Source organism: Podarcis tiliguerta, assembly GCF_965153285.1.
Source record: "Podarcis tiliguerta genome assembly, chromosome: 7".
Lineage (NCBI taxonomy): Eukaryota > Metazoa > Chordata > Lepidosauria > Squamata > Lacertidae > Podarcis > Podarcis tiliguerta.
In genome coordinates, this window is record NC_139540.1 from 60,680,762 (window position 1) to 60,695,808 (window position 15,047).

At 43.0% G+C, this 15,047-nt stretch overlaps 1 protein-coding gene across 1 annotated transcript in view; it reads left to right on the forward strand.

The window, feature by feature from the left end:
- The window catches only part of ELOVL2 (ELOVL fatty acid elongase 2), a 48,051-nt gene that overhangs the window by 21,407 nt on the left and 11,597 nt on the right, over positions 1-15,047 (forward strand). The window contains exons 2-4 of the mRNA XM_083449623.1: positions 1,111-1,174; positions 4,133-4,320; positions 12,542-12,619. Coding sequence (XP_083305749.1) covers positions 1,111-1,174; positions 4,133-4,320; positions 12,542-12,619 — 330 coding nt within the window. The remainder of the gene's footprint in view (positions 1-1,110; positions 1,175-4,132; positions 4,321-12,541; positions 12,620-15,047) is intronic.

The window sequence follows — 15,047 nt, forward strand, 5'->3', positions numbered from 1 at the left end:
AGTTGCCATTCTCCTATAAAGGAATTTCAGAGGGAGACTCTGAAAGTGTGAAATAGCTGGATTATAACAGTTTGATTCTATTCATTTGGACTTGAATAGAGACAATTGCTTCCTGCTTTTACTTAGGAATGATAAGGTTATTGTGGAATCACCAGATACTGCTTTTGTGGTCATTGGGATTATTGCTCATTGGGGAGCAGTCATCAATTAAGCTTATTCAGAGTAGACCCACTAACATGACTAAGTTACGTCTACTAATTTCAGTGGCTCTACTCTGAGTCTTCCTTGGAGCTTTAATTCTCACAAATAGTACCTTTTGCATTTCACTGCCACAACCTCACTGTTTACAATTCCTCCCCTCTGTACTAGTGGATCCATATATGCCTGTCAACTGAGGTTAGCACTTCATGCATAAAATGGAGAAGTTTCTAGATCGGTTTGTGCCATAATAAATCTGTTAGTCTTTAAAGTGCTTCAAGTCTCTTTGTTGTTTACCGCCAATCTTACGTTTGCATTAAGATCCTATGAAGAAGATCCCTTTTGGATCAGCCCAAGGATCCATCTTGTCCAACATTATTTTTCCAAAAATGACCACCCAGATGAAGAAATGCAGAAAGGCAACCTCTCCCTCTTGTTTGCTGCTAGTATTAGATACCCAGATGTATGTTGGTACTCCATGTGGAGGTCAATTTAGCTGTCGTGGCTGAAAAAGGTAAAGGTAAAGGACCCCTGACCGTAGGTCCAGTCGCAAATGACTCTGGTGTTGCGGCACTCATCTCACTTTACTGGCCGAGGGAGCCAGTGCTTGTCTGTAGACAGTTTTTCTGGCCAACATGACTAAGCGGCTTTTGGCGCAACAGAACACCGAAACCAGAGCAGCGCATGGAAACGCCATTTACCTTCCTGCCAGAGCGGTACCTATTTATCTACTTGCAATGCTGTGCTTTTGAACTGCTAGGTTGGCAGGAGCTGGGACAGGGCAACGGGAGCTCACCCTCTTGCGGGGATTTGAACCACCAACCTTCTGATCGGCAAGCCCAAGAGACTGTACATCTCTGTAAATGAGGACATAACAAACCTGACCCTTGTTTCCTTCTGCTTTCTTTTTAGGAACATCTGAAGGCATTTGACCATGAAGTAAATGAGTTTGTGGACTATATGTTTGGAGCTAGAGGTAGGTGTTCTTTTCATGGTGCTACCAGGCTCTCCTCACCTGCACCAGCTCTGCTGGAGGGTCATTATAATATGTGTACCATGGTGATTAAAGAAAACTGGTAGATAAATGCATTTAGTTCAAAAAGAATATATAGCTGGTTCTGATAACTCCTAGTGGAATGTATAACAGGCAGCATATGTCATTTATTTACTCCCAGGGAATTCTTTTACATGGCACTTCATAAGCTTTTTAAAATATATATATATCACCCTCTTTTTTCCTCATGTAATATTTTAGTTAAAGATTTGGAAGGTAGCCCTTAGTTTAAAGAAGATAGTGACACTTTTTGCTCTCCAAATTGCCAGTGCTTAAAAAAATAAATCTTTCTGTTCAGAAATGCAGCTGGAGCAATTGTTCATTGTGGCTAATAAAAATCACTTGTTATAGCTCCCAAGGGACTTAAAGGTACTTAAGTCTAATGAATTCTACCTGTGCCAATTTGTTCATTTGATGAAAGGGGAAGCTTGCTTGACAGGAAGAAAGCAGTGTTTCCAGCGAAAGCAAGTTGATGTGAATGACTTTTACCTGGTCATAGGAGGATACAATTGTGAAAACATTTGCTTTGTTGGCTACAACAAAAAGGGAAACTGCCAGGATTTAGTAGAACCATCAGGATTTCATTGTGGGAAGAGGAAACTACGTATTTCATATCCAGCCATTGACTAGTCCAGCTATTGACTAGGTAAGCATAGAGGGAGCATTGTGCTGTGTTGAATTTTGAGATAATTCGTGTTCTTGCTGCTTTTTAGTCAACTTAAAGAGCTTAAACAGAATATGGTGTGAAGCTAGAAACGTGAATAGGCAAAATGCTTTGTTGGGTGAGGATAAAAGTCTATTTCAACTGCAGCATTGTGTTTTAAATAGTGGCAATTCAGATGCCCCTGAGAAGCGGGGCTTGGAAGCAATAGCCGTTTGGTCTTTTTTGTCCTTATCATCTGGTGCAGAGATGGATACCTCTGCAGATCACAGGGTTCTGTTTTGACACACTTTCTTAAAGTACAGGGTCTTGGTTTGCAACACACTTGCCTCTGTTTCCTCCTCTTACTTTTAAATGGGCTAGTGTCAAATGTGTAAAAAAAATCATAGCGGATGTTTTGTTGTTGTTGTTTGTTTCAAAAGGGTGCTTCCTTATGGGTGCTTTTACCTGGAGCTGTTACCTAGCAGGTTCAGAAGTGTAACAAGTGATCGTTGCAGCATTGCAGTCATTACGTCACAGCCACAGCAAGGACGGTATTATCCAAGTTGATTGCTAGTATAGTTTGTTGGCTTTGCACAAATAGTCACCCATATCGGGAGACTTTGAGGTAGTTATGCTTGGCACTCATCAAGGCCCGATAAAGAAAAGGAAAATGCAGCATGGATAGCAGGAAGGGATGAGTCACCTTAAAAAAAAAAAAAATCCCTAGTCATCGACAGCTTCACTTGTGCAAAAGCTTCAGGTCAGCTACCTTAAGAAAGCGCCAAAGGCATTTAGTTGATAATGTAAGGACTTATAGCTTTACAAGGAAACGCATAAAGATTCAGGTGTGAAAGTCCAAGCTTAGAATAGAAATGAACTGATGCTTTGCCACAGCTACCCAGGGTGTGTGCAATCGACAATATTTGTGGTTTGGGGACAATAAATAATGGGGATCAGATACTGGCCAGGTGACTCTGTAATAATAATTATTAAGCAGAGCCCCACTTGCTATGGTCAAATAAGGTATGATCTTATTTTTCTGATTCTAAGCTTCCTCCTTGTTCTCTTAGAGTAACTTTTAACTTAGGCATGGCCAAACTTGGCCCTCCAGATGTTTTGGGACTACAACTCCCATCATCCCTGGCTAACAGGACCAGTTGTCAGGGGTGGTGGGAATTGTAATCCCAAAACATCTGGAGGGCCAAGTTTGGCCATGCCTGTTCTAACTGAATCATCATACACAGGTGTTAACTCTTGCTTTGATTTGTGAAGCTTATTGGTTATCTTTTGTTGTACCAATAACCTTTCAATTATTTTTATTTATTTATTTCCCGCCCTTCACCCTAAGTTCCAAGGGTGGGTCACAGCATTAAAAGGCAACATTAAAAACAATGTAAAACTATGGGCATAAAAATAAGGTGGGTCTTACCATTCACCTGTGAATAGTTTGACTGAAATTGACAGCACTTCATTAGGCCTTAACCTGCCTACTGGAAGGCATAACTGCCAGTTTAGGACATACTTATGTTTGCATCCAGGAATGATGAATGCCTCTTAAGGTTTTTAAGCTATTCTGGTTCTGGATAGTGTACTGCTGTGTGAAAAAAGACGTAGAAGGTGACTTCTTCTAACAAATGGTAATAATGATAACAAAAAATCAAAGGCTTATATTATAAGCATTATACAATCTGATCGTTTATTGAGGTTTTGGTAATGTGCAAATATATTGGATGACATCCAGTGATGTCTGCCCACCTCCACAGCAGAAATCTGCTTGTGCATTCTCTCTTTCCCCCCCTCCAACTCCCTTTTGTGCCCCCAAACTCTGCTCTGGATAGTCCTTCAGCCCTCTGGAGCAGATTTTGGGGGCACATGGGTTCTGTAGGGGGTTGAGAAGCAAGAGAAGCCCTGTTGCACTTGCTTGTGCTATTTCAGTTCTCACCCATTAAACTTAATTGAATAATCAGCTGCTATTTATTAAAAATTGTATGTACCACCCTTCATCCATAGATGTCAGGACGGTTCACAACATAAAAGTACTAGGGGCAGGGGACATAATAAAAACAAGAGCAAGAACAAACTAAAAACCCCACATTATAAGAGCATCCTAGGAGAAGGTTGTAAAGAGTGGAGGGTGGGTATTACTGGGAGACTGAAAAGGCGTTGGTCTGTATTGAACAAGAAATATTTATATGTGCTGATTTCATGAGGCTTTTTGCTTTGCTTTGTTTCTTCAGATCCCAGGGTCAGAGGATGGCTCATGCTGGATTCTTACTTGCCCACTTTTTCCCTCACTGTTGCGTATCTACTCTTCATATGGCTGGGTACCACATTTATGAAGAACAGGCCTGCTCTGTCACTCAGGGGTCTTCTCATTGTATATAACCTTGGAGTCACCATGCTTTCGTTTTACATGCTTATAGAGGTGAGTCTTTTCAGTGTTGGCCCAGTTTTGTTGTTGGTCTCCGAGTTGAACAGATTGGGCAGTTTGGTAAAATTGCTTTTCACAGGTCATATTTTCTGAGAATCCTAGTGTTTTACTTTCTATATTTTGCTCTTTATTTTCGCCAGTATAACATGGCTCACCTGCCTGAGCCATCCAGACATGCACAGTTTGAATCATTCCTTGCTCTACATGCAGGGTGCATCTATTGCTCCTGCTTCCATAGTTGATCTTCTGTGATCTCAGTGATCTTATAGAAGCTTTATTGAAACATATGTGCAAGGACTGGACTAGGTGACATTCTGGTGACTTCTAGAAATGAGTCTGTAATGGACTATATTTTGAAGCATGAACATAAGAGATGCCTAACATTACCATTTTTTAGCCATTTGTTTTACAAAAGAGGGGAAAAGGGGGAGGATCTGAAGCACTATCGCCGAAGGGCACACATGATACACAAATTATGTACAAAACAGCCCCAGTGGACACTTTTCTGCATTGGGAGAAGATCATTTTGAGCTTTTTCTCAAACACTCACTTTTTTTCTCCACACTGCAAAACAAAAGCAAAAACAAACCCACACAATGCTTTCTTCCTCCCTGCATTCCAAGCATTTAAATTTGACTCTGGCAGGCAGGGTGGAGGGTGGAATCTAGAACCTCTCCCCAGCCTGAGAGTCATTACCGTATATTAGGTAACACATGGCCAGAGTAATAATATCTTCCTGTTTAGCTAAGGCTGCAGTCTGAACCTTATTTACTGGTGGAGTAAGACCCAATGAATACAATAAGGCTTACATTTGTGTAGTCAGGGTTAGGACTGCACTGAACATCTGTGCTGGTGGTAGTGTTTTTAACAGGTCAACCACTAGTCCAGTTAAACTGTGATGGTTGCCTTCAGAACATGTGGGAAGTGGCAGTTCTCATATGAAAACCCATGACCGCATGAGGAGGATCAGGAGTCTCCTTTCCATAAATCCCATTATTCAGGTTGCCAGAGACAAATACCTCTGACTCAGGTGTGCCACTGGATGCCAAGATGTTGCAAATCCTTCAGGCAGCTTCTGAACATATAAAGGCAGGCCAGTGAATGTGAGCAACTACATGTTTATTGTCCGCATTTACTTGTGTAGCTCCATTTGGTTTTTTTCAGGCACCCCCCTCACTTCTTGGCGTGGGACTGTTTGCCCATGTTTGACAGTCACCACATTGTCAGTATTGGAGCATCAACCCTATTTTGGATATTTACTGTAGCATATAGAGTAACTTCCGCTGTGTTCAAGTATTTGAGGTCTCTGGGGCACGCTAGCTGCAGTCTTTAAGTACGGGCTGCATTATATCTCAGCAGCCCATCTAAAACCACGGATTAAACAGTGGCTCTTCGAAGATCATCTAAAAATAGGCAACCTACATAGAAAGCAGGGCTTCAGTGAAGCAGGAACTCTGGAGTGCTGGGTTTTCTCTAACTTCCTGAACAAAGAGAAGTGTAGGGCCTTGTCTCTCTCCCCGCCCTCCACCTCCAGCTTTTGCTTGCAAGATCTGTTCTGGTTCTTTCCATGGATCCCTCCTAATCCATCTGAAAAGAAGCAGACTTCACCTCTTAGCCAAAACCCAAGGCTTTGGTTTCAATAAACCCTTTGCTTATGCCAAACAGAAGAGTCTTGCCTCACCCTCAGGTTCTAAGGCAATTCCTACAAGGATCCAAGCTTAGTACATAACAGGAATAGAGCTGACAGGGAAACCCCAATAGCCTATACCAAACCTTTCTTGGGTCCTCAGCCAGCTCAGATCACACCTGCAGTGCATGGTGTAATAAACCAACACCTGTCCTTATTCCCTTATGGGGAACACAAGAGGCCTTTGTAAGTTCTCCAGAGGCCAACCAGAGAATTTTGAGAAACAAAGCAGCTCGTAAGCCTGATCTGTTACAACAGATACAACAGGGTGTTACAACAGGGTGCTCCCCTTACACTCAGGAAAGGAGAAGGACCCTGAGCAAAGGTGTGCCTGCCCTTATATAGACATTTTAAATTGCCCACCCCGGAAACCTCATACCTACATCACAGAAAGGGCAGTCTACAACAGAAATCTGAGTGCGTTGTTTATCTCCTGTCTAGCAGACCTGTTAATGGTCACTTGATTGGATACCCTGGGGAGCCTGGCCAGTCTTTTGTAATGACAAATACTTAGTTCCTGAGCCAGGTCACAGGCTCATCCTATTCATACACAGACATACCTGTAAGACAGGATTTGTGAAGGAAAAGACAATGGGCAGGCTTTTCCATTTTCCTTCAACCTTGCAGAGAAAACATTTGGTCAGTTTGGGAGTCAAAATGGTTTCAGGGCTGTTTTCCTGTGCTGCTTCAGACATGTGGTTTATATATTTATGTACGTGTTTGCTTGGTACATTTATGAACATTTATTATATAAGACCTTATTTTTTATTTCAATGGCCTCCAATGTGGTTGCATGTGGAGCTTCATTTACATATGCAGACACACTCCCATCAAATTCAGAGAGCTGTGAAGCAGTTGCACTTGAGGGTGTTTGTATTCATATGTGGTACTTGAGTTGTATGCTTGGACTGTTGTCATGGAGTTCTTGCCGGGTTGCAGTGGCTATTTCGGGCCTGTTCACTTTGCTTGAACTTCTCCTTCAGATAACTTTGCCAGGTCTTCTTTCAAGCCAGCCAGTAAAAGTATATATACTGCCATCTTCAGCATAGTTTCACTTCCCCATGTCAATATTCGGAAGTGACTTCAAATTAAGGGTGTTTTCTTTCCCATATTCCCACATATATTCAAACAGGCAGGGTAATTATGCTTAGAACAAAGCTGCTATTGTGAGCAGAGTCTATTTATACTTGAATTGTCAAACAGAGGCCATTTACTCATATTACAATGGAGATTTGTTCATTAGGTTATACGAGTGGAGGTAATTTGTCCCCTAAAATTAAATATCAGGATGTTTTGCTGTTGTGCAGAATTTTGCAGTATTTCATTATTCAGGAACTAATGACAAAACATAACTATACATCATGATAGCTGAGATAACATGCTACAAATATGCTTATAAAAATTATTATTATTTGTACCCTGCCCATCTGACTGGGTTTCCACAGCCACTCTGGGTGGCTTCCAACATACATAAAAACGTAATAAAACATTAAACATTTAAAAAGCTTCCCTATACAGAGCTGCCTTCAGGAAATAATAATAATCATTTATTATGGATTGTGTACTACAACTTATGAAGGGATGTTGTCACAAAACAAAACGCTGTTCTACCATTGAAGGGATGTTAAGATAGCTTTTTAGAAACAGACAAATGTTTAGGACTGGACACTTAAGATGCAGCCCTGAATGTACTTTTCTGGTGATTTAAAAACTAAGGTCTAAAGCTGTCATTCAGATATCACTTGCTCCTGCAGCACTGGGCTACAGTGGTACCTCGGGTTAAGTACTTAATTCATTCCGGAGGTCCGTTCTTAACCTGAAACTGTTCTTAACCTGAAGCACCACTTTAGCTAATGGGGCTTCCTGCTGCTGCCACGCTGCTGGAGCATGATTTCTGTTCTCATCCCGAAGCAAAGTTCTTAACCAGAGGTACTATTTCTGGGTTAGCGGAGTCTGTAACCTGAAGCGTATGTAACCTGAAGTGTATGTAACCCGAGGTACCACTGTATAGGTATTCTGGGTACCTGGCAGGATCACAAGATCACCCACACGGTCACAACTAAGAAATTTAGACTGGGATGGTTGAAATTAGGATGCAGGGAAAGAGTGGAAAGAAAGACTGATGGGAAGGCAAGCAGAGAATGAGGCAAGAGAACCAGCCACACAGGTAAGGGCAGAAGGTAGCCTCTAATCTGTAAGCATTTATATCCTGTGCAGCTTAGGAATGCACAGTGGCAAGTTCGATGCACTTCTGGGGGAGCTTTAGTTTCCTTTCACTCTCTGAATTAGCCAACCAGTATAGCTTGAAGTTTGGCAGATTCTTAATAAACTGCATGCTGAATCAGCGCAGGTATGCAGCCTTGCGTTAGATGATGGGAAATAAATATTACTCTCTCCAACCGCTTGCAAAAGACATAACTTTTGCAGTGTTCTAGGGCTGTGGTTATTTTTGCAATAGTTCCTATGGTGAATTTTGCAGGTGGCCTGCCCCACTTCGTTAGTGCATGTAGGTATTGTCTCTGGTTTTAGTGGGGAATAAGTAGCTTGCCCCTCTTTGTGGTATGCAAAAGCAATTTGCCCAAATAAAAAGGGGTAACACTCAGACGATTCAGAAGTGAAGACTTGCCTGTCTATTTAACCCTGTCAAATAAATTCTGATGCAGTACATTCCATACTGCAGCCTTTGCCAGCTGGGCACCAACCAGGTGTTTTGGACTACACTTCTTTCAACCCCCAATCCAAAACCTCTGGAGAGTATCAGCCATCAAGTTGGCAAAGGCTTCCTTACAGCCACAGAAGACGCATCCCTAGCATAGAGGAAACTGGTGGAATGTAACAAATGGGGAGAGAGCAGGTGTTTCTTTGTAGAATTAGTAGGATTGTAGCTTTATCAGGCCCTTAACTGGGACCTCCTAGCTCTGTTTTGAAGACAAAGTCCCCAGCCTTCTTGCCTGCCTTCGTGACCTCACACCACCCTGCAAGCGAGTGAAATGATATGCAGGCTGCTCTAATGAATAAGAAATCTATGCTCCTTCAGTTTCCATCAAATATATTTGTCGGTATGCAGTGGTCACGTTACTCTTCCCATCTGCCTCTCCTGCACTCAGCTGGGTGCAAGCCACTGCTCTCCGGATTATTCTGACTGCAGACATGTGACATTTCAGAGTTAAAGGAACTGTGTTTGATAATGACCCATTTCATTAACTCCCTGGATTGGCAGAGTAAAGGTATAATTCCTAAAAAAATTGCTGCAGTCCAGTCCACCCTCAGCTCGACTTCAGCAAACCTCCATTGAAATGAATGGTGTTTCCACATCTGCAGTGCTGAGTGGATCCTTTTGACTTGTCATCTTCTAAGTTGGAACATCAGTGAGTTACTTTTGTAAAGAAAACAGGGTTGTTTGCCTTTCAACTCTTGAAACAGAAGTCTTGGGGTTTTCCCAGACACTGGGGGGGGGGGGGGACAACCTATTCACCCTCCACTATGCTCTGAGCAGGCAGTATTTAGAATAAACTAAATGTTAGATTTAAAAAATAAAATAATGCCTACAGCAATACAAGGTGATGATGAAGGGCAAAAGAGATAGAGTTGTTGAAGGTCGCCGCTTTGTTTTATTAAGTGAAAGTTTCTCAAATGTGTTAGCACGTAGTGTGCCTTTGAGTAAGGATATCTGTCTTCTGCTTCCAAAGAGAGGACAAGTGAAAAGCTGCTCAGGCAAATAGCCAGCGTAAGGAATTACTAATGGGCAATATCAGTTTCAGCTCTGGCAGCAGAGTAAGTGCAGTGCTCAGTTATGTTTGTCATGCTATTACCAACTGGAGTTCACCAATTGCACTGTTGTGGAAAGTGATGAGAGTTGGAAATGAGTTGCAAGCCCTTGGCAATTAGTAACTGGCATTGAGCTTTGCAATTAGCATCAAGAACCTGGCTTTCAAGAGCCCTGCAGGCCTTAAAAAAGGGAATACAGTACCTTGCTTTAGTAAAGCATGGTTTGGCAGCGCACACCTATACATGCACACCTATACACGGGAAGTCCCATTCTTTCCAATGGGGCTTACTCCCAGGTAAGTATGTGCAGGATTGCTGCCAGTAAGGCATCTATACATACATGCATTCTTAAAAGAAGGATGCTATGGTTAAAATGGCTCTGTTGGCTTTCTTAGCAGTAATGGCGGCAGGGGTACTGCAGCAGCAGAATAAAACCAATATTTAGAACAGGTATGAGGAAGCCTCAGCCCCTGATGGGACTGAATTCAGTCATTTGAGTCTATCTAGCTAATGCTTCTTCCTTGCCTGGATGGAAGCTAGAGAGGGGTGTCTCAGTGTGTGCATAGGTGAGCCTGCTATGCCAAGGTAAAATTTACATCTGTTGCTCCGCTCTCTTTTCACTTTGGCCCCACCTTCCACTGGCATATGCCCTGTCCCGGGTGACAACTCCTAGGGGCCTTGGTCCCTTTCCTGCCCCCCGTAAAATATTTGAGAGGGCCAGGCCCTGCCAAAGCTGATGGAAATTGCCATTCAATTGCTGTCATAGCTGTCAACTTTCAGATTTGAAAATAAGGGATCAGCAGCCTCACCTGTCCCGGGGACAGCCTACGGGATATCTAACAATCCGGGATAGCAATGGGAAGCAGTGGGAAACGGCGCTGAATAAGAGAATTTCCCGCAAAAAAGGGGAAGGTTGACAGCTATGATTGGTGTGTGCGCACTGCATCTTGTGATTGACTATGTGGGTTGGGGCTTACCTGCCCCCCTGTTTTATTCAAGTTGGCACCCCTGCCCCGCCACCGTCCCCAAAGGTTGCCCAGAAAGGAATGTGACCCAAGTGGAATCTAGACACATATAAAAAAAGCTGTGAAAATGCTTTTTTAAAAAAAACCGTTTTGAAAAATATATTGAATTTGCCACATCTCGCCATCACCAGCTAGTGTCACATTTGTATAATGCACCTTACAACACACTTAAAACATTTATTTGCAGCTGCATAGCTGAGTCCCTTCAGTCTGGAAAAAGGTTCCTCACCCCCTACTTCAGAGGCCAGTATTTAGAATTTCATCCATAATGTTATAAAATGCCAATGAAGAAGTTTCAGAAGTCGTGTAGTGGCTGGAGACACATACTTCCCTTTTCTTTTTTCTAGACAGTTAAGTGTGAGGTGACAGAGAGCTTCTTACGCTGCAGGCATTCACCATTTTGTGCCTCATTCCCATTGAAACTGATTTGCAGGGGGGTATTTTGCATTAAACGTGCATTCAACATTTCCACCACTTCTGCTCCAATCTAGTCCCGCTCTTTGATTGTAAGCATGTTTTTTCCAGTTTTTCTGGGCAGGCAAAGGAAATGAGTGGCAACACTGTGGGCAACAATGGCTCTGTCACAGAAATATAGGGAGAGTCAATGGTTATGCAAGCTGCCTTAAAAAAAAAAAAAAAGAACCCTGCAACATGTTTGTAAAGAACTACTACGAATCCACCAAGGGGGAAGGGGTTCATGCCTGTCTTTCAAAGCTTCTTCAGCTCCTTTAATAATTATTGCTTGTCTTTTAGAGGAATGCCCATTTTCTTCTGAGCTTACAAAGCTGAACTTACAAAGCAATATTGCTTTTTCTAATCCTGCATACTACACATGGAAACATACTTCCTTAGGGATCAGGTTCACACATGCAAAGTAGTTCTTCATGTAAGGGGGGGAATCAAGAGTGCAGAGGCAGTTTTCCCCACATTGGGCCCTGACATGAAAGCTGTGACAGGGTCCTATAGTTCTTCCTCCTCCCCAAAACCTACTTAGCTTTTTTCTAGCTTTGGGAAGGAGCAGGGAGGGCTCTAGGACCCTGCCCGAGCCCTCACACCTCCTTCCCAAAGTCCAAACAGCAGAAGGCCTGGAGGGGGGCACCAAATTTTGGCCTAGCTCAGGGCACCATAGTACCAGAGGCTGCCCCTGGAGACTGGGATGGTTCCTGAATACAGGTAGACATATTCAGTCTACTGTTACATGCAGGAATCTCTAGATCAGCACCATTATTTTGAGTGATGGGTAAAATGCTTAATACGAATAGTTTGAAACATTGCTTGTAGGTCGAAGGTTGGATTAGATCTGAGCAGAGCTCATAGTGGTGATTACCCCCCCCCCCCGAAACTGAAAATTCAGACTTAGTTACCTTTAATTAACCAATGGGACTTCAGTAATGAAGAAGTCATCTCATTTATTTCCTTGGGATCTAAGACTGACTTAGTCTGGATCAGACACAAAGTAGATATTTATTTAGGGTGTTAGTAGTGAGACTATGTTTGAAATTTTTGAAGATACCTGCCATTTTGTTCCTGGTGATTTTTGTTGTTGTTCTTTCATGATTTTAAATTCCTCTCCCATACTTATAATTTTGCACATCTTTAGTTATGAGAACAGGTTACCATGCGTAAAGCTGAAAGCTATTTACCCTTCAAAACCCCACATGCTTGCAGTGATTAATAATTATTAACAATGGGAAATTCTATTCAGAGTAACATAATCTGTTTTCTTCTTCTCCAGCTAATTCTTGCCACTTGGGAAGGAGGTTATAACTTACAATGTCAAAACCTGACCAGTGCAGGAGAAGCCGACATCCGGGTAAGAAACAAAAAGCAACCCAAGAACTGAAAGGTGGCTGTGAGGCTGGCAGGAGTCATATTCCAAAATATCTTGAAGGCACCAGGCTGGCAAAGACTAGGCTAGCCGCACCTTAATGTCTCACAGTTCTTTCTTAGGCTGTATTTGTGTATACACACTTAGCTTAGGGGCAAGTCCCACTGAACTCAATTGGGCTTCCTTCTGGATAGGTATATAGAGGACTGCACCATTGCCACATTTCTATACCTTGGTAGAATTTTTTTAAAAATGCATTTATCATTCTATGGCTAATCTTTAACTCTGCCTTTTAAATTTTGTCCATTTGTCCAATTTGGGGTGGGTTTGTTTGTGGCTGTTTTTTCACATGACGATCTCTTTGGTGTACAGCTTACGCTGGTGCTTTTTAACGGGCAAATTAAAAATGGGAAAATTAATGGGAAAATTCAAGCAAGCATTTCCTAAAAATAGTTTTTCAAAAGGAAAAAGCTTACAACCTTCTGCAGCTAAGAGAGGCTATTCCACCCCCCTTCAAAATTAAGAAAATGCTTCCTACCTCTCCATGTATCTCTTCTCATGCTGCGCCTTCTTCAGCAGCTGTCTGGATTCAGCCAGGACCCAATTCTAGAAAAGAAGCCATGTTTTCCTTCTCTTTCCCTTTTTGCACTATTTACATGCCTGGTAGCGAAAGCTGGAATCGGAGAGTAGCCATAAAGAAACTGCCTATCAAACTTGTACATGTATGTGGGTCTGTGTATATCTCTCTCTGTATACTCTTTATATCTTTAATCTTAGAGTTCTAAGTGAGACAAGAAAAAGAACTGGCACGAAAGGTATTCTTCTAACTGCAATTGCCGATTTCACCTCCCTCTGAACTTTCCTCCCCAAAGCCTTGGTGCTGAATTCACATTAGATGCTTTTACTCTTGGCTTGCTGTTTCTGCTCCTCCAGATTCAAAGCCACTATTCACATGCATAGAATCATAGAGTTGGAAGGGACCCCCAAGAGTCATCTAGTCCAGCCCCCCCCCCTAGCAATGCAGGAATCTCAGCTAGATCACATGTGAGAGATGGTTGTCCAACCTCTGCTTAAAAACCTCCATGGTTTTTCACCTCCAATCCTGCCTATTTACAGACTCAAGAACTGGCATTGAAGACAACGCTCCAGGGTTGAGCCTGTGTGCGTCTTGACGCAAACTAAGTTGTAGGGAATTACTTTATAAGAAGAAAGGGAGTACAGTTGTTGGGGTAGGAGGCGTGGGGAAGCATTTTTATGGAGATTAGTTGGAGGGGAAATGAGGCTGGGGGAGCTAGACATAGATTGTTGCATAGACAGGAACAGAGCCATAGGTCAGTGGGTAGCACATCTGCTATGCATGCAGAAGAACCCTGCTCCAGTCCCCAGCATCTTCAGGCAATGCCTGGAGACTTCAGCCTGAGACCCCCGAGAGCCACCGCCAGTTAGTGTAACTAACATTGAGCTAAAGCAGGGCTCCCCAAACTTGGATCTTCAGCTGTTTTTGGACTACAGCTCCCATCGTCCCTAGCTAGCAAAAACTAGTGGTCAGGGATGATGGGAATTGTAGTCCAGAAACAACGGGAGACCCAAATTTGGGAAACCCTGAGCTAGAGGAACCCACTAGTCTGCTTCAGTAAAGGTAGCTTCCTATGGATTTTCTAGCAACAAGTGGCATCGGGGCTGGCCCTACCGTTAGGTGAAGGCAAATGATCACCCTCCCTTCTGCTTCCCATCCTCCCCCAATTCAGCTTCATTGAGGGCAGAGTGCAGGAGTGCAGCTGGTGGTGATGAGGCCTGTGGTATCTCTGTACCTTCCCCTGGTGTTGCTGGTGGCAATGCTATGACTGTATTGTGGTGGAGCTGCGGCTGTAGGCTCAGACTGCTGGTCTGGGTGGCGCAAGCACTAAAGAACCATCTCTGCTGATCTTCTGCCCACTGCGTTTCGGGGAAGTGTCTGTGACCTGTGCTGTTTCCCCTCCAAAAGTTGAGCAACTAGCTCAGTTGAAGTTAAGGTGACCCAGATGAAAGGCAGTGTTTGGCATAGCAAGGGCTCTCCTTAAAACAAAAAACAAACGAACAACCCTCTCTGATGTTTGCTTGCCTGCCTGTGCTCTTAACATATCAGTACTTGGTCCCCAGGCAGTTGGCTTAATTGAATTATGCACTCAGGGCACAGCTAAACTCTGGAATTTGGTACCTAGAAGAAGTGATGGTGCTTCTAGATGGATGCTTATTGTGCAAATACATGCAGGGTTGTTGTCCCTGCTCCCCCCCCCCCCACCAGCATTCAAATGAGTGAATGCAAAGGACGGTCCCTATTATCTCCAATGAAATCTTAAGAGTGGACAGTGTTGGACTAGAATTTGGAAGACAGAAGTTCAAATTCCCACTCAGCCATGGGTAACCTTGGGCT